The 27,371-nt window shown below is 37.6% G+C and overlaps 1 protein-coding gene across 1 annotated transcript; it reads right to left on the bottom strand.

The window, feature by feature from the left end:
• Positions 1 to 238: 238 nt before the first annotated feature.
• Positions 239 to 27,371, bottom strand: ppfibp2a (PPFIA binding protein 2a). Its single transcript, XM_036136420.1, is given in 23 exon segments — positions 239 to 2,149; positions 2,151 to 2,192; positions 2,279 to 2,467; positions 6,409 to 6,534; positions 6,865 to 6,987; positions 7,109 to 7,197; positions 7,456 to 7,567; positions 7,710 to 7,860; positions 7,951 to 8,076; positions 10,355 to 10,496; positions 11,283 to 11,421; positions 12,922 to 12,982; positions 13,066 to 13,133; positions 13,237 to 13,361; positions 13,450 to 13,528; positions 14,204 to 14,265; positions 15,021 to 15,132; positions 16,180 to 16,272; positions 16,559 to 16,846; positions 19,705 to 19,836; positions 21,405 to 21,518; positions 23,515 to 23,598; positions 26,977 to 27,371. Coding segments are annotated over 23 exon segments (2,688 nt in total). The 5' UTR covers positions 27,025 to 27,371; the 3' UTR covers positions 239 to 1,966.

Genomic DNA, 27,371 nt, shown 5'->3' with positions numbered 1-27,371 from the left:
CTGTGGTGCAGCAGGCCCTAAAGCTCTGTTTGGCCATGGCCAGAAGCAAACAAAAAACTTTGACTGAAGTTTTCAGAAATAGTTTTTAGTAGTGTAAATGCATATAAGTGAGGATGAAAGACCAAAACGCAAAGGCCAAAGTTATTAGTTTTCCCAAATATCCAGCTCGGACTGGGCCTGAGAGACAAGATGAATTACTGTAATGTTGACTAGTAGGAAATAAATTAGGACAAGCTAAGACCAGCAGATACCATCCACTTTTATCACAAAATGTATTAAATAAACAGAACTACAAACTGAATGCAGAGATAAACATCCAAATGAAAATGAATAAAAAAGAAAGAAAGATAAAGGCGAAAAGCAGACTACACATTGAGCTAACATGTTCAACTGTTATTTCCTCTTTACCACAATGTCAAAATCTTTATGTTGTGATTTAGGTCTTTTTTGCTGCAAAGTAAAACTAAAAATCAAAGAACCAGACAACATTTTGCAGGATTTCTGAGCCTGTTCAAAGCAGCCACCCATGCACCCACATACAGGCCAATGTTTGTTAAACAGCACTGTAAAACAGATGCAAAAGTACATCTAAATCAGTAAGAGTAAAGCAACAGTCTGAATACCAATCTAAAACGGAAATACCATACTTTTAAATCCATGAGATTATTTGCTTTCAGATGCATTCTTAGCATTTGCTGCAGCTCCCAATGGTTTAATTAAACTGACACATTGGATTGTTGATACTTGCAAGTTTGTAACAACGTTTTGCAGTTATCTCTGGCTTGATAAGGTATTTAAATGTAGTTAACGTTTATAATTTCAAACATTCAGGTTTTATAACCTAAAATAAGACATTAAACTATTTGGGGGTACTTTAAGGGTTAAAACCAATAGTAGACAGCTGCAAATGCACAGCCAAAAGCTGACTGTCCCGCAACAAAAAAATAAAAATAATAATAATTCTCCAATCAAGGAAAATAGAATTATGCAAACTCCAACTCTCAACTAAAAACAGACAAACAAATGCAACAGAAAAATGCTACAAGTGCCAAAAACAAGAGCAGGTAAAAAATAAATAAATAGCTCCAAGCTCGCCCTAAATATAAATAACCTGAAAGTGCCAGACCACTATGGAGAGTCGACTTCCAAGTCATATGGGATCAGACCCATAGTACAGACATTACTGTGATGCCAAGAAGAAAGTTGGAGGGAAGAAAGAAAACATATGCGTTTTTCTAATGTTTTACATCATTATAGAACATCAGCATATTTACATAGGAAATATTAGCATGCATTTATTTACTGAACCATTCAAGTGGTCTGGTGCTCTGTCCTTTTTAGAGCTGATAAAAAAAAAAAAAAATGAGCTATAGATTTTGTTTATCATATTTAGCTAGAAAACTATTTTAAATTACAGTTTGTTGAGATAAGCTTCTTGATAAATGACAATTTTATAAGGAAAATGCACTACTTAAGTTAATGCTGTAATTAAAGAAATAACATTTACAAAACAGCTTCATTTGATTATCTAACGCACTACTTGAAATGAAAAAAAAAAATCCAAAAGTAAAGAGAAACATACTTTAAGTACCTGATGTCAATTATTACGCTGTACAGAAAATCCTGATATACATCAAAACATATACAGACATTTCCGTATAGAATGGTCAATAAAACAGCAATGAGTTAAGCTTTGGAATCAATTTTCATAAGGAATGCAGGCAGCAGCCTTTGCAGTACTATTTGCATAGTATTATCTGTCTTTACCTCTTAAATACAGATATTTAAAAAAATTATATCTGATCAAAAAGACAATGACAGAGCACTTGTCATGTGTATTCATAATGTATTTCCGGCTCATCCAGATAAAAACTAAACATTGCATCTTAGAGGAAATCCACATTCTTTTTTCAGCAAATATAAAGTCAGGAAGTGGCAGAGAGAATTGAGTTTCTTGTTTGTTTATTCAGGTATTGTCTGGAACATTACTTTGAGATTTTACAGCTGCTGGTTGCCGTTTTTCAACTTGTCTGTCCAAAGTTGAGCTAAAGCCTCTGTGTGCTGGAGACAGCAAGCGAGAAACTCCATTCACCGTTAGCGCATCACTGTCTATTGGGCAGATGTAGTCTGCAGATTCATCTGGTTTCTTTCTTTCTCAGATGACTGAACTGGGTGAAGCCGAGCTTCTTTGGCTGAAAAAAAAAAAAAAACACAAAAGTTAAGTATTTTTTTCCTGTAACAACATTGACAGAATGATTTATTTAAATGGCCATCTTACTTTTACTTTAGCAGTGGTAGTAAGCGGCACATGGCCTGTGGCGTTGCCATACTCTCGTTTCTCCTGCATGGCTTGAGGCCCAACCAGAGCACCAAAGGCGGTGGCAAGATGACGTCGGAGCAAAGTCTTCTGTGGAGGAATATTTAAAAGCAGGGCCAAAGTCTCAGAGCTGAAGCGAGGCTCCAAGATCTATGAAAAGAAACAAATATATTTTAATCCTAATGCTGAAAGGAAAAAAAAAGTTTAATGTGTATTTTATTATTAAAATGTTCTGAAGCCACAGCCTGCAATAAAAGCCTGTGAACAGCAAGCTTCCTACTCTGAGGCCATGTTTTTGTCTTTTCCAGGCTTACAGATTGGTGGATCTACTTTGATTAAAGCTGCACCATAGCTGCCATGTTAGCCTGTTCTTTGTTGGCCTCAGCCTCCGGATTGACCAAAACGACCCTCAGGACTGACTGAATGTTGTTTGGCAGGACCCATCTATGAAACAAGTGATCCTGCATACCAGGGATGAGCAATGGTATTTAATACACTGATGCAACCTGCACAACCCAAGAAGAGACTACTACTACCACAATAATATGTGAGAAACTGTGCAGAGACAGTTTCAAATACATTTCCAAGGAGCCCTAATACATATAGTTTTGAAATCAAGAACTAACGTCACAACAATTGTTAGGAGTTCCTGAAGATTGTGGGTTAGAACCACCTGACTTATCCTGTGTTCCTGTGCTTCTTGTTGCTCCTAAATATATCAGCTAAACTTTTGACAAATAGCTTTATGAATAAATGCAGTGTATTTGAATACAATTTTATATAATAAAAAGTACCTACTTAGCTGCACTTTAAAGAGTCTTATGTCTTTGTGCTGTCTTAGTCTCTAAGCTATGAAAACTTATATAAAATTTAAAAATTTGGAAAGGATTATCAAAAACACACTCAAACTTTATATGGGATGTATTTTATAATACATCCCATTGTTTATTAAAAAGGCTTTAACATGGCTTTGCAATTCTCCTTAAAGCTTCAACAGCTTTAATGCTTCAAGTAAGAAGCTTTAATGCTTCAAGTAAGACTGATTTCTTTAAAAGGTTGAGAAATGTTATCAAAACATCTGACCATATTCTTTGGAAGAGCAATTGTGACACGAGGCCTTGATGTTGGATGAGAAAGCCAGGCTCACAGTCTCTGTGCAGACTATTTCAGTTCTTCCACACCAAACCTGCTTTTTTAAAGGACCTAGCTTACTGCATTGGTGCACAGACATTTTGGAACGGAAAAAAAACATCTCTAAAATTTCCCAACAACATCTGCAGCATAAAATTGTCCAAAAATGTATTGGTATGCTGAAGCATTGAGGGTTCCTTTCACTAGAACTAAACTGCTGAGCTAACTCCTGAAAAACAGTCCCACATCATTACTCATCTGTGTCAAACCTTACACTTGACACTGTCCTGTCATGCAAGTGTGTTCTTCTGGCTACTGCAAAATCCAGACTTGTCTATTGGATTGCTAAAAAGAGAACTGCAGTTTGTCACTCCGAAAAACATGTCTCCACTACTTGAGAGTCCAGGGGCAGATTGCCGCTACATCTGATGGAATTTTATTTAGCCTACTTCTTTGTGGCTGAGTTGCTTTCTGTCGCAATCACTATGTCATAATGCCACCAAGGGTTTATTGGGGAAATTAAGTCAGTCACAAGAACCTATTGCACATGTGGCATCCTGTGATGATGCATCAGTTAACATGCATTGAGCCTCTGAGACTGTTCCATTCCTGTTTTCAAAAGCAGCCTATATGACAAAGCGTTGGATTTTCCTCTGCCTGCGACCATGGAAGTGATTGAAACAAACGAATGGAACGATTTGGATGGGCGACCTAATACTTTTTGCCAATACAATGTAACAATACCTAATAGAGTTGAGGAATAAACCTTTGCAAGCTGCACTAAAGACTGTGGCTTAAAGGAGACATATGCTTTTTAATACCTTCCTTTAACACAATTAAATCAGTCAGCTGTGGTCTATATAAAGTGGGATTGCAATGCTTTGGTCTGAATTCCTTGTTAATATTGCTTCACCAATCCTCTTTTCCCCCTGTTCAGAGGTGTGTCTTCGAGCTATTTGTTTTTGGTGCGGCCTCTTTAAATGCAAATGAACAATTTCACACCCGCCCCCCCTCTAGGCCGCAGAGCATTCCACACACTGTTCCTTCATTTTTGTAGTGTGCTGGGGGAAAGTGTAATGAACTGTGTGGGTTAATACACCCAACAACCAGACATTTTCACGTATCCATAGGTATAGCATGTTTGAGCTTGGACTAGTAAAAAATATAAAAATGGCGGATTTATGAAATTGGTAAGTTGAGTCCATGACCTCATTTAACGGCTCCACAGCAAATACTGTGATGTAATTGTTAAATACACAACACACACACACACACACACACACACATCTTGTTTTGGTGCACATTCAACTCAACATAGGTGATTCGGATGCGAGAGGAAAAGCGAAGGGAAATCATCACGGCTGGGATGTTGTCCTCCTAGCTCCAAAAAGGCTCAAGAAGACCCATACTGGATGACAACAGCAGCACTGAGCATTCATTCACAACACAAATCAACTGAGGTTGGACTCGGCAAGCTAGCATTAGTGCATCTAACGGGGATCTTGATGCTGCACAGATGCCTGTTGCTGTCGATTTAGCCACAGAAAAAGAAGTCAACAATATGTTGGATAAGATGAGCAGATGCCAGACTGTTGGTCAGAGGATCAGGTGCTGGATGATGCTGATGAGAGGACTGGAAGCACCAAACCAGTCCAGCAAATATTAACCCAAGACCTACTGGAGACTCTTTAAAGTAACCTAATAGCTTTATTTTAAAGTAGATCATCACCGTTATTTTCAGATGAAGACATTTTTTTTCTAAGTATTCATTTTCAACATTTTACTGTATGTGCAAAACCTGCTGATATATTTCAGTCATTCAAAGTACTTAAACTGCCATTTATAAATTCCTGATGGTGTGAAATGTTCTCACAATGTGTCTCATGTTTTTTGCTTCTTTTTGCTTTATCTTTCAGCCTCTGCTGTCTCATATCTATTCCTGTGTTTGATGAAAGTGGAGACAGCTTGCTTTTGTTCTCTTCCAGTCGACTACACAAGTTCAGGCCTGATGACTTTTTGAATTTCATGCTTTCTGTAAACAGCTTGTTACCTGATGGACAGTTTTATATTAAATATGATTAAACATTTAAATATGTCAGGAGAAAGCCTGTGTATGGCTAGTCAATAAATTTTGTTTTTGAAGATAGTAACATATGTTCAGATTAAAAAGTTTATAAGGTGTTTATAAGTTTATAAGGTTTGTGGAGGCCAGGCCTAACATATATTACAGAAGGAAGCTGTACCAGTAATAAGCTTATTGAAATCTAAAGTCTAAAACATATCACTTCTTTATGCTTTTAAGGAATATTTGTTTTATATTTTTAGTTTCTGATGTTATTTGTTATTTTTCATGTCCATATTAACACTATTAGCCTTGAAGAGAAGTGACTTCAGGACACTGAAAATGGCTCACGTGGATTTGATTTAAAACTGGCTTTATTCTTTTTATATAAATGCTGTACAATGAAACTATTTATAGACTGATAGGTGTATATAAAAATATTACCCATGTCTCTGTCTCATTTTTTTCTGCCTAAGTTTCATGGATGCATCTGGGGGAAAAGATTACAGTGAATTAATTGTGGCAGTTCATGTTTGTGTATGCTTTAATTGAGCAGCAGAATACCACATGTGCATATGCACTTTATTGGTGACGGTTGCAGATGTTAGAGTTCTGGGTGCACCTTTGCTTGTGCTTCTGTCTGTGTGTGTTGAAAAATGTGATAATAAGTTATCATAGCACCCTCATTAAAATGCTTAGCCCCCCCTTAACACCTGCAGAAAAAAAAAATCTCTGGTGTGCTCTATACCATGCTTTGCTGCCCCTTTCCAAAGGCTGTTGCAGCCTTCTTAATTTTCTTAGATATGTAAAATAACAATGACAATATTCTATTCAGTGTAATACCTAATAAAAAAAGCAATACAGACAGGTTATTTGTTTCTGTTTTTACAGTACTCACAATCAGGCCACCATGAACGCCACTCCCCCGTAGATTAGGAGCATACTCAGCAAGATCAACTGCTCTTAGCCACTCCATTACACAGTGGTTTGACCACTGCACTACCTCTGAAGGAGATGGATGTTTCTGGGAATAAAAGCATAAACTCATTGAAATAATACCCCACTTAAATCACACAAATCCCTATGTGACCCATACTCTATAAGAAATATTTAATTACCTTTGATGAATAGTAAAAGCAATAGTTTAAATCGGATATAACTGCCCATGTTTAAATACATTTACCCTCTGCTGCCATCCTGTGGATATCGTTGATATTACATCATTATACTAAACGATGTCCTAATAAGAACATCCAAGCCTTTAAACATCTTTGAGGTGTGATATTAATTTTGCTCTGAATGTTAACATAAGTATATTTTCAGTCTCCCCTTGGTTCCTTTCATGTTCACCCACCTCTTCGCTTGGCCTGCGTCGAAGACAGTTTGGGTTGAACTTATTGACATGAAGAACATGAATGGCACATTTAATGCTGAGGTGATGAAGTTGGCTGGTTACCTTTAGAGTCAAAAGGTCATTCTGAGATGACAAAAAAAACAACAACAGTGAATTTAACGAAAAGTATGCTTTCACACAACAACCAAAACAGCTTTATTTGAAGTTTATTAGAAAAATGTGTAAATGTTTGATTAGGCCTTACCACAGTGAGGTACTGTATCATGCGACCATCTACTCTGGCCTCATGGAATTGGTCTTTATATTGAGGCAATCCAATGTCATCCAGCCAGCCTACAGAGGAAATAAAAATCTTGCATAAATGTACTCACTAAAATACTTTGTGAAACATGCGTCCCTAATGCAAATATTGTATTACGTTTATTTTCCATGTTGTGACAGATTGTTATTATTTGCATTTTTAGTATGAGATATATTTACATATTACACTGTCTCTCGTTGTTTGGTTTATGGCATGGGGAACAGTACTTTTTGATCTTAGAGTTGACAAAAAATTAGAACGGTCTGGGAAATTTGCAGATAAACTCTTACGGGTGACCCAGATGTAGTCCAGCTCTGAAGATTTCTCTGCAACTTTAGAAGTAAAGGCTCTCAAAGCAAGTTGCAGCTTCTTCCTGTGAAGGGGATGCTTCATGCCCATCTCCTGAAATCAGTGAGAAATGTCCAAACAGAAACGAAAGTTTAGATCAGATAAGTCGTATGATCTTGGGATTCAGCATATAAATGTAATGATGTGTAAAATAGCTTTTTTAACTAAAGTTCAATTTGGCATAAAGTTCACCAACCTTCTCAAAATCTTGAGGCGTGGCTGACAGAAGGGTCTGCCCACTTTCAACCCACTGTCTGGTGAGATTGATGTATTGGCCAAGTCCATAATCCTCAAGCCAGCCACACACCTGCTCCTTGGTCCATTGGCTGAATGGAATATTCAGATCACTGATAGCAACAACATGCAAAAAGAGACAAAACATTATTTGGGGTATTGGAAGTAGGAAAATGTAGAAACAAAGTGTTTTTTTCTTTTACCGTGTGGGGTTAGATTCAGGGGTCCGGGTAAGTCTAGGCCCTGCTGTTGCTCGCAAACCTCCTCTTCTAAACTGGCCAGCATCTGGATCTGCAGTTTGGAAGCCCCCAGACTGGGTTCTTCGAAGCCTATATGGATGAAAATGGAAACAGGCAGATTAAACCAATTGCAGTTTAATTCTCAAAATAAATAAATACAATCTTGAGTGATAGAACTCTATGACCTATATCTAGATGTGTGCATGCAGATAGACAAAAAACATATATGGATTTTTTTTTTTAAATCAACATTTTGCTGATACTCAAAGATTTTTTCTTGATAGTGGGCAGGGCATTCAGCTTCCATGAAACCAGGGATTGAATATACTGTGTATCGGGGGATATATAGCAAGTTTATACCATCTTCAAGTCCTGGCACTCAGGTAAGACCCTTGACACTTAGTGCCTACCTATAAGAGTGACTAAACCTATAAACATAACAACTCATCTCCCACCTCTAACTGAGGTCTATTACCTCTTTTAGAAGACCCAGGTTTAAGATGAACAGCCACCCACCCCTCCTAGGGGAAATGGGGGTGGGTGAGAAACTAGACCTAGATATAAATATAGAGAGGTGGAGAGATACATTTGCATAGTACCTGTGTGTTGGGATAAACCACATGGAATTTACTTTGTACTGCTGCATCAGGACTGGGTACATTACTATTACTCTGACATATTGCATGTTTGCTTTTTTATAATTAACAGATAATCTAGGAGAGAAATTACAATGCCCTGAGTGTCCTCAAATGATTAATCCTACAATCAGTGTCACTTTTATTTTCAAGCACCCTGTATGCCAAAATTAGTCAATCTGCATTAGCAGACACAGAACATCATCATTGTGTTAAATTAAGTAAATATAATATTGGGTAATTGAATCAGAGAGCCTTCAAAAAGCTGCAACTAAACCATGGCAGATATGCTGCCCACATTGTTCAGTGTTTGTCTTGCGCTATTTTTGGACAGAAAAAAAAAAGTCAACACAATTAATGGCAGCTAGGCTTACATGGTAACCAAAGTGTATATACCACAGTGTTAAAAGCATAAAAAGGTGATGCTAGAGAGGTGTTACCCAAGGCACCGTATCTTCATACAAGGTGAGCAATTCCCTTTATTTTATTTCTACTTTTTTTTTTTTTTTTTTTTTGGGGGGGGGGGGGGTTGAGCAGGGACAACAAACAGATTTTTCAAGAGCAGTTTTTGAGGGGATTGGCAAAGGTAAAGTGAAGTGTAATATAAAATGTACAGATGGTATCTTATCAAAATTGTATACAGTGTACAGCATGTTTGGTAATTATTTTGGTTTAAATTGTAAAGCCAAATGTATTTAATAAGGATATTAATATTAATCATCACAATTCGCCACTTGAAAAGCTGCACACCATCAGACTGTAATTAGTGCCGTCTGAATTGGAACTGTCAAATTTCCGATCGAGTAATTAATTGGTTTGTTTCCACATTTTGTGTGCTTTTGCCCTTCTTCACTCCCTCTTTCTCAGTCCTCTGTCACTTGCGCTGCTCTCTCTTTTCTCTCCTCCAGGTCTCAGTGTGTATTCACACCAGGAAATTCTTTTGGTTTGGGTTGGACCAAAAGCCAACTTTTCTTTTTTTTTTTTCATTTGGTGTGGTTTGCATTTGCATTCTATTTTCTTTGCACGTAAACTATAACTTGTAAACAAAGCCACACGTATGACGATTGTTGGACAGACATGACTAGGGCAGGATATGGCACAGAAACGGAGGAAAACAACCATGAAATTTCTGCATGCAGCCCGTCTGTTGTGCATATTTGTGCAGTTATTACAGCTGCTAAATCATTGGGAGTGGCAAGAGCAGCTCATTCAACACACGTTTGGGGACGTTTCTTTCTTAATGGAGGTCAGTTATTAGTGCTTTATAAACAGCTCCTCTGCTCCACAGATGGTACTGCTGCCTCTGTTTCTGGGTATTAGACGTTAGTCCAAACCATTGTAACATCAGTGGTGGTGGAGTTGGGGTCAAGGTTTAAATGCATCCTATTTTTCCACTTGATGAATGGTGAATTCCATCATTTGTGTTTTTATTTTTATATTGTCTCATTATATACCCCAGTCATGAATTGTTCCTATGCTTTAAAAGCTATATTCAAATTTGGATATGGAAATGTAAAAAAAAAAAAAAAAAATCAATAGTGTTACTGGGGTATTAAATAGACATTATGTCGCACAAAGGGACTTTATACTGCTGTTATTTTATAATGCTTTTTGGAGTTGATATATTGGTACACATGCATATTTGTAAATAGGATAATCTGAAAATAAAATAAATAAGTCAACCCCTTCTGGTTGATTGTACATTGTTCACTTGTTTTCGTGTCTGCACTTACTTTCCCCAGAATCTCTTGAAGCTCCTATTGTTCTTCATGTATTCGGGAGAACCCACAGCTCGCTGGCCAGGCCGCGTTTGTCCCTCACAATGAGCAGGGGAGTTCTCACTGGAGGTGCAGTCATGGGCTCTCTCCGACTTTCCTTAAAGAGGTCATAAAAACCACAGTCTGTAAGTGAGGACAAAGAGGATACAAATGTATTGTTTCCCAAAAGAACCACTCATTTCACGGAATTTCTCTGCAGCCGTGTTTGTGTTGTTGAAAAAGCACTTAGCAGTAGGTCAGAGTAAGCTCCAGTAACGTCCTGCCAAAAACATGGTCTTGATTGATGACATTGGAGTAAAGATTAGATCCGTTTCCTGTAGTTAAGGCAGTGCTAGCGACACTGCATTGATGAGTGGGTATGGAGCCTGATTTAAAATATATATAATTAATGTGGAACATGTGTAGTAGCCTGACTTCACAGTGCTGTGTTGGAAGAATACAGGTTACAAATCACTGCACATTTGTCAAGAGAAACAAAGGTTTTACAGTAAGTTATATGGTAATAGCTTCATGATAAAGCCTGTTATCAGTGCAAATGTTTCAGAAAGACAACTGGGTGTGTCTGGATTTTAAAATGGTCAGTCACATGAAGGAAGGGTGGAGCTGGGCTGAATGTGGTGGGTCCAGCCAAGGGAGAGGTTGGATTGGGTAAGTAACCCTATCCCACGATCCATCTGCTCTTATAGGAGCCTCTGCAATTAGCTGTGATCAAGCCCACAGTGGTCGCTTGGTCAGAAGCAAGTGGTTAAAGCTCCAAATATGAATCCTGTCTGCTCTCATCACTGGGCCACTGAGAGATCCTATGCCAAATCTCATTATAGGGTGCAGCCTATCCTATCATATCCTAAAAAAAATCTGTCTGAAGCGTTTTGTGTGAACTTACTTTGGCAGGAGTCTCCATCTTCACTCCCATCTGGATTTTTTTGACTCTGGCTATCTGCATCACCAATCTCCTGTTCCAGGAGAGTTGAATTCACAGGCAAGGTCTGACTTCTACCATCCCCCAGACCACCACGAAGAAACTGTTCACAAATTTTAAAAAAATAATAATAATAAAAAAGGGAGAAAGTTTGTGATGGAGCTGACACAATTGCATGAACTCAGATCAATGCATTCAGTCATTCAGAAAAAAACAGGAGACTTTGCGTCAGCTTGTGTCTAAAATATTTTGATATTTGCCTGTTTATGTATTTTAACACATATTGCTAGGTTTAATAAATAAATTAAGACACCCCCACATTTATTACCACTTAAAATGGCTACAAAATCAGCTACATGCCTTTCACATCAGGGGTTTTATGATTATAATATCCTTATTCAGAATTTCAAAAGACTTCTACACTGTTTAAACATCACACATTTAGTTTGGTGTGCTGACTGTTAAAGTGAGAGTGAAAAGTATGGTAAGATTGAAAAAGCTATATAGAGCCTTCAGGTGGACCATTATAGCAGCTCATACGTCTGATAAGTGTTTCAAAGTGGTCTCAAAATAATTTTAAATCAGCCTTTCCACTGTACAAAAATAGTCTAACAGTGGAGAACATTGCAAATGACTGCCAACTTTCCAAGGTTTGCCCACCTAAGTAAATTACACTAAAGAGCACACTGCAAGAGGCTAAAATAAATTTCCAAAAAACCCTAAATGGTGTTAATGAGACCTAGACCAGGCTCTTGCTGCTGTCAAACTGAAAGGGCCAGCCTGCAAAAGTTCAACTTTCATGGAAGGTGTGCAAGACGAAACCCTTTAAAACATTAGCAAATTTTAATCTGGTAACTGGATGAGATTAAATCTTTTGGCTTCATGATCAATATTGATAAAACTGAAGTGTGAATTTTATTTGATAAATTGTACAACAGAAATAGATGTGCAATATGAACAGTGCAATATGAACACAGTCACATTTAAGCTTTATTACATGGCTAGTACTGGCTGTGGATGAGGTCAGATTATGCTTTTAGTAAAGCCACAGTCTTTCTTTTGTTATTGCCAAGATCTGGAGAACCAGAGAGCCAAGAAGAGAGACTGGATCCACAAGTATGAAGACTTTAGAAGGTTTTTCCATTAATGGATGGCAAGCCGCTGCTCAATTGAGCAGAACCTGTTCTGATTGCCCACAGATCACGGGAAAGTTTTTTTCACATACCTGTCATTCACAGCCAACTTGTAAATGGAGAAGCAAGAAACTATGAAATAATCTTATTTTGTAAATTAAAGTGCACATATTTGGTGTCTCCCTTGTCTATATTTGAATCCCACAAAAGTTGTTCAATTTAAAACAAGTCACTATTCCAGTCCCTACCCTGAGTGTGGTCTGATATGGTTACCCATCTTCTGGGCTTCTGGCGTTCCTAAAAGTCTTCTAAACTAGCCTGAATCACTCTTTACTCACTGCCACGATTTAGCTCTTTACTTTTTATTTACCCCTCTGTCTAGCTGTTACAGGTTAAAAAGAACATTCAACGATGGATCCTGCTGATTTCATTAAGTGATAGATAAATACTTTATAGATACTACAGAATACCTTTGGTGAATGTCCATTTGTTATGTCATTCAAGCTGCTTGATGAGGTCTGTGGCTCTGTTCTGTGAACACAAAAATACAATCTACTCAGAAAGAATAATAAGGGTTTCTAATGATTTCTTTGTGACAAAGAGTGCTTTACTACCTGGAATCACATTCTTTCTGGGCTGACTGAAAGGATGTTTGCTGGGAGGACAAACTACTGGTTGAAATCTGCCATGGGTCAAGAAAATACACAAAGTATACTTATGGACTGTTTAATCAAATCGTTATTTTTATAAATACATTAAAATCAGATGGATTTATCTTAACCCACTTCAGACTTTACATCATCGGATTTTGTACTGGCAGAATCAACAGTCTTCGTCAGCGCCTGGTCTCCTTCCTCACTGCTACTTGAAGCAGTCCGACCATTTGACAAGGAACGAACAGTAGATGGAGCTATCACAAGGTAAGGAAGGATTACACATTATACATCATGGGGATAGAAATTCAGTCACTCATATGAAACAGTAAATAATCTCATCACCTTGTCTTGAGATGTGAGTAACCTCTTTGAATTGTCTGCACTGATTCAGGAGCAGTGTGAGCTCCTCAATCTGTCTGTCCTGCAGAAATCACAGCAGGGGAGCTTTAAAGTCAACATAACCCTATTAGGATATCCGTTAAAAGTTAGGAAGCACGAACACCCGCTGCTGGTTTAGCATGGCTGGTGGCTGATACGCCCACAGACATTACTCTTCCACCATATGGCCTTTACATCAAAGTACCGTAATGGACAGGGAGGGAATAGACCTAGACCTCGCTGGAAACTGTATTTTGTGCTAACCAGCTGCACAGAGTGTGTGTTTTTTGAAGTGGTGCCCATCATGGTTTTGCCATAGTTCTCTTAATGCAGCTCATTCCAAAATTAAGCTTGGCAGAGCAAGGCCTGCCTAATTGTGGCTAGTCAAAAAAAAAAAAGCACAAAAAAAAAAAAAAAAAGCTCTTCTTAGGGTGTGTGCATGCAGGTCCTCACTGTTGGACCACATGCAAGTCAGTCTGCAAATGCTTAAAGAGCAAGATAGCCTGGGTGGAAGAATACAAAAGACCCTCTGTGCTATAAATGGTCAGAGGGTGGCACTCCTAATAAATAACAGAATCTAAAAGCAGCTACTTTCAGACATTTGAAAAACCTCTGTGTCCACACACAGGGCGGTTAACTAAATTATATAGTAATGAAATGTGTCCACATCATGAAATTATTACCTGAAACAGTTGATTCCACATCTTTTCCAGCTTACCTTTTCATCATTGGCAGCAACCAGCGACTTCATTCCACTGCGAAGTTTTTGTAGTTCTTGGTCTTAGTCACAAAAAGTAACACAATATATTAATCCATTTTGGCTCCTGTTCATGTTATACAACTAAGAACCATTAAATAGTAAAATGATTTAGAAAATAAAATGTGCTAGTGGCATTAGGATTAATTTGTTAAGATAATATCCGGTCCACATTTGTTCATTAGATTGAACATTTTTGCATACCACTGAAAGCTATTTTGGCATTTCCTTTTACATATTCAGGCCTGTAGACCCCACTGTTTGCATTTTCTGTGTAACAATTTAAGGCATACATCAGCATTTCTACTAAAAGACTATAATAATGACTCAACACAGCAGAGACAGACACAGTTTTTGACAAACAGGGAAATGATTTCTTCAGAAATACATAAAGACAATTAAGAACAGCAAATAAGTAATTTGAGCAAAGGTTTTTGATCATTTTCAACTCTTAAAGAAACATGAAATAAAAACGTTAATCAAGGAAAGGGTCTCTGGAGAAAAAAGCAGAGAACATTAGATTAAAAGTCAATAAGAGCTGGTAGATTTTTATTAAATGCTGAATAGGCTTACATTCAGTGTTTAGCCTCTTCCTGTACATCTCAGAGAGAGACACAGAAACCCTCAAAAACAGCTTATTAAGGATAATTTTTTTCCATAGCCATTACTGAATGCAAAAGACAGTTGAAAATTGGCTTTATCTGTGACTGTGTAAATATTTGTAGTTTGCCACTGGTAGGTTGTTGAGGCATTGAAGGGGCATGAATTGTTTGCTTACCTCTCTCTGAGATCTCTGTAGTCAGAGGAGGTCTGGCCAGCAACTGAGTGTGCAAGCTCTCGATTTCTGCATTCTTGCTGAGGAGAAGCTGCTGAAGGCAGCCGACCTCTGCCTGAGGGTAACACACAATGAGGAATTTGAGCATAAATGAAACACATGTCTATTCAATGTTCACATGCAAAAATATTACCATTAATAAAAGGCTAAACAGATACATGCTTGTAACATTGTAATCCCTGCATGTACCCATGCTGAAAGTCCATTTTCTTTCCATTTCTTATTTATGAAGCACCCCAAACAAAGAATGGAAAAGTTTTTTTTTTCCCCTCTCTGGATTCTTAAACACCAAATATTGAACCAAAGCTCACCACAGTTTATAGTTTGTTTTAAAGCACTCTACATAACGAAGACACAGATGGAAAAGTTTTGTTCCATCTGAACAGTGCCTCCGTATTAAGAATAAAGTGAAATGTGGCAACTATGACAATACATATTGAATAAACATAGCAAGGCATAGCTCATATGCTGGCAAGTAGTCAATTTTGTGGTGCAGTTGGCTCATGGAAGGTGGGTTTACCACAAGTCAACCAGAATCTATAGTTAAACAAGCCTAAATCTAAGGAGATCCTTTCTGTAGGACAGGATCTTTTTTTCATTTTGCTGTTTAACAAATGCTTCAATGACTAAACAGTTTCAGCTGCACAACAAAGTTCGACCCTCCCTTCAGCTGTTCATGTAGCTTAAACTCTAGCTTTCAAGTAGGCCTTAACCCCTTACTATATTAAGTTCTAAACAACCACAGCAGAAACTTACACAGTGCTAAAAGAAAAGAGAATATGAGAAATTTAAACATGCTCTATTTTGATCGGTTCCAAAAAAATTGACACTTCTCATTTAGACTGAAGATAAAAAAGAGGAAAGTCTATAGCTATATATAAAAACAAAAGAAGCTTATTAAAACACACTAAAGTATCATTAATTATATTTCTATAGCATAAAAAGATATAGCATAAGTAATAAAAAGACATGCACAAGAGAATGACTCATTTAGTTGGCCGAAACATCAGATTGGACTATATTCAGGAAAGTTGAGCAGACAATTAACAATGGAATTTGGCCATTTATAGTACATCTCAATGTCAACACACAGATATTTTACCTTGGTTGCCTTGAGTTTCTTTTCATACTGTAACTTCTGGTCCTCCAAGTACTGCACTTTTTCCTTGAGAATTCTGAGTTCTTTAAGTAAAACCTAAAACAGGAAACATTTGGAAAACTTAGCAAGCATCACACACAGTTGCTAACATAAATATGCTTATCGTAATTTCACAGAAAACACACTTGTTAATGATTGACAATTCTTAATATGTCATGTTAATCCATAATCCAAAAGGTATTAGTTGTATTTATTCAGCTATATTTAGCGCTTCTTAAGATATTAGGCAAATGTTTCCATTCCATGTGATGCTCAACACAATAAGGTGAGACAACCCATGCTGTGCACAATAGAAGAAGCCATGCAGGTGAACTATGCCTACTCTTTCTCCTCCGCAGTGGCACCGCTGCTCTGCATCTGAGCTACCCTCTCTCAGGTTCCCCAAAGGTCTGTCTGGAGCCCCCTCTGTCTTGTGCATACCCCCCGAGGGTCCATCACAGCACACCGGGAAGTTTTTGCCACGCCCAGTAGCGGACTCACTGGGGCACACCACTGGAAACCTGCTGTCAGTCGAGATCTCCACGGGCTTTTTCTCCTGGATCTTGCTATTGATCTCCTTCTGAAACTGACACATCTGCTCCTGCAGTTCACTAATGAAATTCACTACAGTCTGGCAGATAGAGTGGGGGAGAAAAGAAATTGAGAAAATTGTTTAGAAGAAGAAAAGGAAACTATGTGCAGGATTTGTGCATCCACTGTATAGAAATATCTACACCCCATAAAATGGCAGGTGTTTTAATAAAAATATCTAAAAACAGAAACAAAGTAAAATAAACTTTTTTCAGTTTTAATCTGACCTTTATGATGTGCTATTCAACTCAAAAAATAAAAAAAAACATCTGTTTGTATGAAAATCTATTTTTAAAAGAAGATGCTACAACCTGGTTGCATAGGTTTGGACACCCTCAAACTTTTATCAAATCACCATTTTATTTGATTTCAGCATTCTGTCTTCTTTAATTGGAGTCTGTTTCCATCCCACATGACTTGGCAATTTTGACCCACTCTGTCTTGCCAAAATCGTCAAAATCCACCAGACTCTTGAGAGATTTTGGGGCTTGTGAACATATCTTGTCCACAGCCTTCTTTGTGTGATCCCTAAAGGTTTCTGCCAGGTTTAGGTCTGATCTCTTGCTCTGCCATTTGAAAATGTATGAAATGGTAAAAACATAAAATAAATAAAACTGATGAGGTAAATCTTTTGTTTGATTTTAGAGTTTTAAGTCAAAACTGACTGATCCACCATAACTATGACAGGCTACATCTCAATAAAAGTAGCCCCAGGACATGATGTTTGCACCAACACACCAGTGTGCAGTGTTGTTTTTTTGCAAAGCATACAGAGTAATCGTGACCAAAAGTTCAAGTATAATTGCATCAGACCATAATTTATTCTTCACTAAAGATTTGTGAAATTTAAGCCAGGCCTTCATCTTCCCTTTAGAAGAAAAGGCTCCTGTCTTGCAAACACAGTAAAGTTATTAGTCTGGCAAAAATATCTTGTGCCTAGATTGTTATCAAGAGATTTTAGTACTAACCATAAATTCATGCAGCTTCCTAACCTATGTGCAAACTCTACTAAGCTAAAGGACACCAATGAGCAAATATCAAGAATATCTGACCACAGCAGCGGATCTTTACTGACATTTTGTCAGATTCTCTATAGTTGATGGTAGATGTGTATCACGGCAGACTGAATGGTGGAATTGAATCAAACAGTGGTTTGACAAAGTATTAATTTATGGGTGTGCACATTTATGTAACCATATTAATGTTGCTTTTCTTTCCCTCCAAATGTCTTTTTAATGGAAAGGTACATCGAAAGGTAGAAAAGTTTTGAAATTTACTTTGGTATCATTTTAAACACCATAAAGCCAGTCTTTCAAAGCGGGTTGTGTATTTTCTATATCCACAGGGTGTCTACATATGTGTATTTATGTACATCATTATGTACGTCATCAGTATTGTTCTTTACTTTGTTTGATAGTTTTATTGATTGTCTAGATAATCATTAAATCCCAGGATTCTTGTTATGAATGTATCTGAATCCATACGGCAAATTTTTTAAATTGGTATCTAAACACACGTATATTCAAAAACATGTTGGTACCGCTACTCTTATTGAGCAAACATTGGTTTATCCAAAACTCTTTTTTTTTTTTTTTTTTTTTTTTTTTAGTTTTACTAAGAAAAATGTGTCCAGTATTCTTTAAACTATTGGTCATCTGTACTGATTTCGACTTTTAAAAAAGGGCCTCTGTGCCTTTTTAGAGGAGATTTCTACCAACGGTTCCCCAGACGGTATGTAACCAGCAGCCGAGTTAAGCCTGGACTGTGAACAGACAAAGTTTTACTTGGGGTCGAGTACAGCGGATATGACAAATGATATGGAGGGCCTCCATGGCTAATTATAAACATGAGCTTGTTGGCCCCAGAGCAAAGAGCCCTTCATGTGCGTGTTTGTGTGTGTACATCCAAACATGCATATATGAGGGCATGTTTATATGTAATAAAGTCAACACGTGGGGGACCGGTATAGTGAAAAAATCAGTTTATTTGGTCTCATTAAGTCAAAGCAGGTGTTGAAAGTTGAATCTGCATTTTCTTTTGGATCTTCCAGTACAAACTTCTATGAAAATTAGCTATATTCAGATGATCCTAAGAAAATATTGTGGAAATATTCAATTAAAGGACCACCTGTAACCTCAACTGCCACCAATAACAAAAGCCTCGCATATTTGGGCCATCAGCCATCACAACGATTCCATTGGGCTTGAACTCCTTTAAACCGAGGACAAAAAGACTCTTTGAGAAGTCGTGTTTGGACGGTAACTACATACATTACAGCATCCTGTCTGTTAAAAGTTCTCCTTTCCAGTTCTTGAGTTCATGTGGTCTATAAATGCCTAGGAAGTCTGCTGGTAAGCTAACGCATCAATCTTAAGCAAATACATGATCTCTTTAAATTGAGTTAAAAAAATATATATCCCAATTCCTTTTTTTTTTCTGTAGACTTCCCAGGAACAATGAAGCCAGTATTTGGGTGAAAGGTTTTTTTTTTTTTTGTTTTTTTTTGTGGTGTTTTTTTTCCACTGCTCCTGTAAGTGTTTATGGGCTTCCATAAAATCAACAGCTGACTGAATAGTTAGATCAATCAGAACAGGAAACAGATTGTTGTGTTTACCCTCGTCATTACTGCCAGAGCCATGTTCAAATTTCCGGTGATTAAAGAGCTTCATCGTCAGTAAAACAATTTCTAAGGTAATTTGAAAAGAAGGCTTTATGGTGTTGAAAAAAAATATATTAAATATTAGCTTTGGAAACTATGACAAATCAACTGTAAAATTAAAGTCATTATCCTCCACACAACTTTTTTTTTTAATCAACAAGCATTAAGTTTGAATCAAGATTATGAACCCAGGTCTATCTACATACAACAATCATAACTGATCCCATGATAACTCTCACCTCTGCTTTGTGCTGCCTCTCGGTCCCAGGGACCTGCTTTCCCTCCATGTCTGCCAGCTTTAGTTTCAGATAAGAAACCTCCCCCATAAGATTAACCTTCTGTTTCTCGAGTGACATCCGGTGCACAAGCTCCTGTCATCAACGACACACAGCATGAGTGTGAAGAAAAACAGTCAGATGCAACTATATACATTATGCCCTCACTTCTACGCAACACACAGTACTTGCTCTGCAAAGGCAATATGAAGTGTGAGGCACAGCGAGCTCTCAACTCTGTAATGACAGTCCCCCCCGCACAAACCACATTGCTTTCTGAAACTGTTTGAGTGGCTAAATATACACAACCCATGACCACTATTTATAATGTCTATTTCGCAGCTCTCTCAAAGTACATAACAGGGAGGAGGGAGGGGGTGAGACCAAGAAAAAGCATGCAAAACATTCATTGACAGAATATCAAAATAACTTTGACAGGTGCATTTCCCTGTCCTCTGTATATGAATGACCTATCAAACCTGATGCTGAGAGAGAGAGATTACAGTTTAACAGCTCTGCAATATCTTTCCTGAAAGGCTGTCAACGATTAGAGGTAAACCAGACCATAAGGGCAGATGTATTTTTAATGCGGTTCATGTCAAGCAGGTGCTGAACGTCCAGAAATCAGCATGAAACTCTACAAGAAGGCAAAAGAACATTTAAAATGTTGGCTTTTCTGTCTACTGGACAGCACATGGAAAATTTTCACTCTGTCACCAGGAAGAGATTTACAGCTCAGTTCCAAAGCCTCATAATGACCTCGTCTCCAAGAAACTAGTGTCCCCTTTAATAATGTGCATACTTGAAATTGAGTTGTATGAAAGAGACAAAACTACAAATCGGCTTTTGACTTGATCAGATTTTTCCGCCTCTCCAGGCTGAAATGGAGATTTTGGAAAAGTTGTGACATAAGAAAGAAAATTAATACCTGGTTTATCCAGTATGTGTCAGTTTCCCCCTCATGAAAACACTGTGTCGAAGTTCAAGTAGGATGAAGTTTCACACATCCAGTCCATCCAGTGGCCTCTGACAAACGCTTTTACGTCTAAAGCAAACAACCGAATGCCAACAAAGCACGTCCAACTGTTACAGGAGAACCGCTCTGCTCTCTTTCACTCCTGTTTCTCCACCTTTTTACAGCTGTTTCTCCCCTCCTCGTTTGTTCCCTTCTCCCTCCCTCTGCTGTCCTTTCCTGTCTCTCTCTGTCTCTCCAGAAGCCTGCATGTGAGCATTCACGGTGGTTAGCAGTTGGGGGAGTGGCTTGCAGTGCAGTTAATCTCCTACCCAGACAGATGAGTTTGGCCCTGCATAACCAGACAGGCACCCAGAGTGAGAAACTGCCCGGGAAAGAGTCTGCGCGTCCTAAATATTTTTGTTGTCAAGGTAATCTGCAGGCACTTTCAGAGGAATCCAAGTAAGGAATTTTGAAAGGAGAAGTCTCATTGATCTTAGGTTACAGCACATGAAGCTGCAGAAGGGGGTCATATGATTAAATGAGATGGACTTTTGTGGTGACTTGTCATATTTTACTGGATGGAACAAGTTTTTCCAGTCACTGTTATAGTTAGGCTTTCCTGGCTTTAGTCCAGTTTCACACAAATCAATTGTTTCCGAGAATGTTGTTGAACCAATCGGCATAATTCAAAGTCAGTTGCAGGAACTACCTGTTGCAGCATCTCCTCTGCACAGTTGAGTTTGTGCTGATGCTCCACCAAAGAACTCTCCAAGTCCTGGATCTTCACCCCTTGAGCCTCCACTTGGTCTGTCAGCACACTCACCTGCGTAGGTTTTTATATGTCAAAATATTATTAGAGCATAGACTGCAGATAGGTTTTTGTGTCAAGATTGGATCGCACAGTTACAGCGCAAAAGGGCTTGCGTTTATATGTCCTTCTTGGTCTCAGTCATGTTTATTCAAATCCTGGTGTTTAGTTTATTTGATATGTCACATATTTGGGATATGATGCATAAAGTTCATTTGGGAACAAAAAAAGTGTTTCTTCTTGATTCATTGTAACTCTAAATAAAGCAATAGTTTCAGCAATGTCAGCAACACATGCAGGTAAGTATACTTGGCAGTAAAAGTAAGGCCATTTCTGTTTACTTATTATAGCCATGCATTTTAGGCAATAAAACTAATGCTGTTGGAAAGCCTGTTTTTCTTCCTGAAAATGGTGCAACCTACGTAAAGAAAATACATATGTAGGTTGAGTATGTGAGTTTTGCCCATGGGAAACTTGCCAAGTCCTGATTGCCAATGCCAACAGCTTACTCTGACCGACTCTCTTTGGGTGTAAGTTAGTAAGTGAAATTTATTTCTATACCTTTTTTTCATGTAAAAGCTATAAAAGCCATGTAGACCCTACTGAAGACATGTACACTTAAAAATAAAAAGGCACAAGAAACATATGTATCTTAAAAACAAGTTGTAAAATCAAGCCCTGATTAATTAAAAACCAGTAAAAAAAAGTACTTTGCTGCTTCAATGGACTCACGGCCACACAAAGATGTAGGAGACAAACATGGGCTTTAATATGAAAACCCTACACAACCACAACATCCTCTTTATGCTGGTCACTAGCTTGGTTGGTCACACATGGCTGTGATATCGCCTTCTTCAGCCAGCATTATTTGAAAGTCTGTCAGTGCGGTTGAATTGGTCACTCTGGTATGAAAAGCACACCCAAGCATAGTATTGGTGAAGTAATGGTGGGGTTGATGCCAGGACTGCATACAGGTCATCGTATTTTTCGCAACCCCAAATTTTGCATGTAGCAACTGATAAAACCTGCTCTGTGTGGGCGGGCATTGACTTCTTTATGGATAGAGTTTGTTTTCTAACAGTGGCAATGTGGGATTGCCTAAAATATATGACAACTTATTTTTCAAGTAAGGGAGAGGCCACCCCATACCATCATACTACTATCAGAAAAAGTTATTCAGTACTGGCGAAGAGGACATAAGTAAGAATCCCACATACTCAATTACTGCTCAACCCACACATGTATTTTTATACAATCGTGGCAGCATTAAAAGAAAAATAAACAGGCTTTCCAGCACCAAAAAGTTTATTGCCAACAATAAACTTTTCAACAAAGAAATGTCCATACTTTTTGCACTAGATGCATTTTAATATGCATAAAATCTACAGTCACAAAAGAGTAAATAAATCATATATTACTGATGTTTTTATGCTTAGAGGCTGAAACGGATATGGGAACTTCTGACCTTTGCCTTAATTATACTAACGAGAAGCACTGACCTAACATTTCTAAAGAATTAGTTTTCCTTATGTGACAAAGGTAAAAGGCATTTACTCTAAACTTATACTGACACACCAACACACCTACATGCAACACGCCACACAATGGTGCGAGCCTCAGCCTGTCTACAGAGCCCTTGCTCAACAGCCCCGAGTGCTACACACACCTACAGGTAGAAAATAAACACACCGGTTAAAACAACAGATTCTGGTGTCCTAACAACACCAAACCCACTATATGACTGTTGCTTCACCTGAGCAGTGAAACAGAAACTTATGCAACATTTACAACACAATGCAGCCATACATCTTTGTTCTTTCACCTTTCTTTCCATCTATCTCTCTTTTATCTCTGCTTTGAGATAAAATCAAAGTTTCGAATCAGTTCCCATGTGTTTCACTCTATATTCAGATGTGCATGAAAGAAACAGTGTTGGAAACTTTTTTATATTTCTTAGCAATCTTATTTATTTTTCTTTGTATTTCATAAGACCAATGCAACGGTGTCCTACCTGTAGAATTAGCGAGTCTTTGTCTCCCTCCAGACGTGATAATCGCTCTTGGTGGGACTCACTGTTGTTTGAGCTGATGTTTTCCTGTTGAATATAGATAATTGATTAAGTTTAGTATGTTCACTTTCTGAGTGGATTTTTTTCTTTTCATTATTATTATTTACAGCCTTTAGTCACAGAAACCTAAAACTACTTACAGTGCTAGAACTGTGTGGAGGCTCTAAGAGGTTTACAAATCCTAATCCAGCATTAAAAGTTGTGTACCACAGTTTATACCAGTTAAATAATTTAGAGGGGGGAGTATTGGATTAGGTCAGTGTGGCCTATGTACTCAGGGATACCTGACAGTCATTGAAGTGCAAGAAATGTGAACACAGCCCACGTTTTTATTCATTGTTTGAAATTAAAGAAGTATTATTTATTTTAAATTCATTAAATTAAACTGAACCAAACACAATAGAACTGAACTGACACATTTTTTTCACAGGACTTCCTTTCAGGCAGTTGGTCAAATGCCTGGAAGTAAAGCTTTTCCCAGCATTAGCTGATAAGCTCTAGTGGTTAGTAATCCATTTTAATGCGGCAGAGCGTTGCAACATGCCTTCTTAAAAGTCTTATTTTTTTTTAGTAAATTAAGGTTTTAAGAGACTATAAACATATTTAAAGCAGCTACAACTTTAAAACATTGCCAATTTATGACCATGTAGCAAATACATCTAGAAATTATTGGGCAACTTTATACTGTTTTATGGGGTATTCATAACTAAGTGTAAAACTTTAGTGGACCATAAAAGATGCGTGCTGGAAGGTGAGTTAGCCTTGCATGCCCATACTCCTTGCAGCTTGCACGCCTCATCAGTAAAACCAGTTTCAAATTTGAGGACATGTTTTCAAAATACTGCTTATCCTCACTTATTTTATTAATTTACTTATTTTTTTCCTTAAGTAGAGAGAATTATATTACTGCAATGCTGTTAAAAAATATTTACACCATTGTAATATTCTGGATTAGCTTTTTTTTTTAAATCCAACCTAAATGTTTAAGATCTTTGAATAAGTTTTAACACCAGACGGAGATACTGTAGGGTAGATATACAAGTTGCAGTTTTCAGAATACAATTTCAAATCATGCTTCTGATTACAGTCAGACTCGTAGAACCTTTAGCATAAATAAATCACTAAAGTAGAACCTGTCTGACGGCATCAAGTAGGCCAAAATATGGCAAAACACATTGTCCCTGAATGCAGATCAGACAGGAAACAACATTGTAAGCATAGCTGTCAAGAAAATGTTACAAAGCTACTTCGGAGATGTTAGGACTCCAACTAACCAATGTGACAACCATTATCCAAAAAAGAAAAAAAAAAGTGCATCAGAACATCATCCAGATTCAATGATAAGAGAGAGACTAGGCAAAAATGGCATACGTGGGAAAGCTCTGAAGTGAAAGCCATCACTGACCAAAAATAACACAAAGGCCTGCCTCACATTTGCTGAAAACCAACTTCATGATGAAATCATGAATTCTGCTCTGTTCCAGAAAAATCTGGAAGGGTAATGCTAGGCCATCTCTTTGTGACTTTGGGACAAAGCATTCATGGATTATGCAGCAGGAAAATTATCCAAAACACATCAGCAAGTCTACCTCTGAATGGCTCAAAAAAAATTAAAACGGAATCAATATTTTGAAATGGCCAAATCAAAGTCCAGACTTAAAAAATGTACAATATATACATGCAACATCAGTGTTGTAAAACAGATTAAAAGTGTCATCATCCATCCATCCACTTTGTTGAGGGTGCTGGTGCCTATCTTGAAACGGTGTTCAGTGAGTGGAGTTTTCTCCAATAGTCTGGGCTAAAGTTAGGCACTTTACAGATCAGTCGGATTCAGAAGGGACCAAAAACCCTATTTCTGCCTGCAAATCAGTCTCTAAAAGAAACTCTTTCCCTAAACCCTATATGATTAATTGTAGCTTTTAAAACAAGCTTGTGATATCATTTGCAAATAGGTTATTTTGGTTGATAGCTTTAATCGAGCCAGTTAACAAAAAAACATCAGATAAAGAAAAAAAATGGATCAGGTATATTAGCTCAACATGAGGTAGAGTCAATTTGATCTTTTTTGTGTGTGTGCTTGATGGCAGGTGGTTTTTATAAAGATGTGGGCGGTTTATTCAAGACACACGGACTGATGTGGTGAATCTGGTGGCATGTCACAGTGAACAGGTACATTGCCAGTTTCCAAGTAGTCAGGATTCTTCTGAAAAGATTTGTACATGACTGCTGAGTTCTTAGTATAGCTTGGAACATTCATACCTTAACCCATCCTCAAAACGATAATTGATTTGATTACTTGTTCTACTGTAGAAGTGAAACAAGGACGCGTTGTGTTATGGATATACATTAAACAACTGACCAATACTGAATCACAAAATTAAGTAAATGCTTTAAATCAGATCATGGATCATTTACACTGTCGCTCAGATACTCCGGTAAACGTGCACACACCTTAGCTACTTCGAAATGCTCTGTACTATCATGCACATTGCATATTATTTCAGCTTGTTCTGTAAATAGGCTGCTGTGCTTGATTCCCCACTGTTTTTCCACTGTTAACTTTAATATTGCATCATTATTACCTGAGTATGCCATATTATCAACTGTGCAATATTTACTTAAGCATTTATTTTTATTTTTTGTGTTACTAATAAGCTTATCCTAAAGACTGCAGATGGTGTCATGAAATATTGTATTCTTCCTACTTTAATATTAGGGTTTAGAATCAAGATTGTTAAAAAAAATATGTGTTTTGTAGCTGATTTGCTTCTTCAAAATAGTGTGTTTCTCTAAATATTTCAATTACCCAATTTACTTATTATATTTTCCTTGAATACCTTAAATATCAATAAACTGAGCTGTAATTCTGGAGGCTGTCACCAAGGTACAAATGTAATGCAGGTTGTTAGCTAAATATCTGTTATTGATAGTCACTTTCTAATAAGCAAATTAGCACTGAACATTTTAAACACAGCAGAAACTAATACAAAAGTTATCATATGTAACAAAATTGCTGATGTTTTTTTTCCCCCCGAAGATGTTATGTCAGATTTGTGTACATTTCTTATTCAATTAAATTCAAGCAATTTTAAAAATATACAAAACAACAAGACAACCACCTTGAAATAAAGAGTTTATCAAGTTAGGTAATAACAGAAATTAGCTTTTACGTTAAGCTTTTTTTACCATCTGCAATAGTTGTGAGAACTACTGTGGTAGTTGTTCTGCAGCAATGCTTCATGTCTGAAACAAGAACGTATTCCACTGAAATATTGACTGTGGAAACTTTAAGTACACTGGAAGAGCAAAAAGAAAAAAAAGAACGCAATAAAGACGGTAGTGCAACTGTGGTGCACGTGAACATATGAAGAGCAGACATTATACAAGTAGTGAACGTCTTACCTTTCTGAGCCAGGCAAAATGTTTGTAGAAATCAATATTATACTCCATTCTGTAGATCCATTGTAGTTGAGCTTTTATACTTTTAATAACTAACAGAACTGAGTGTATATATATAAATATCTTTATATATATATATATAGAGAGAGAGGACCAATACACACAACCAAAACAATGGCTTTTAACTACTCTGCATCCTCTCCTTCTTTTACCAGAACCCAATGCTGCAGATGTGGAGCGTGCAGGAAGGATCTAGGTCTGTGTGGTTTGGAGCCCAGGCTGCCTCAGACTTTTAGAGCTGAGCTGAATATGTCAAACTATGCCAGTTGGCTGGGCTCTCCCTCCTGCCCCTCCATCCCCCACACCTTCTTTTCATTTTTCTGGATCTACTTTCAATT

Source organism: Fundulus heteroclitus, chromosome 4 (genome assembly GCF_011125445.2).
Source record: "Fundulus heteroclitus isolate FHET01 chromosome 4, MU-UCD_Fhet_4.1, whole genome shotgun sequence".
Classification (NCBI taxonomy): domain Eukaryota; kingdom Metazoa; phylum Chordata; class Actinopteri; order Cyprinodontiformes; family Fundulidae; genus Fundulus; species Fundulus heteroclitus.
This window is presented reverse-complemented; position numbering and strand designations above follow the sequence as displayed.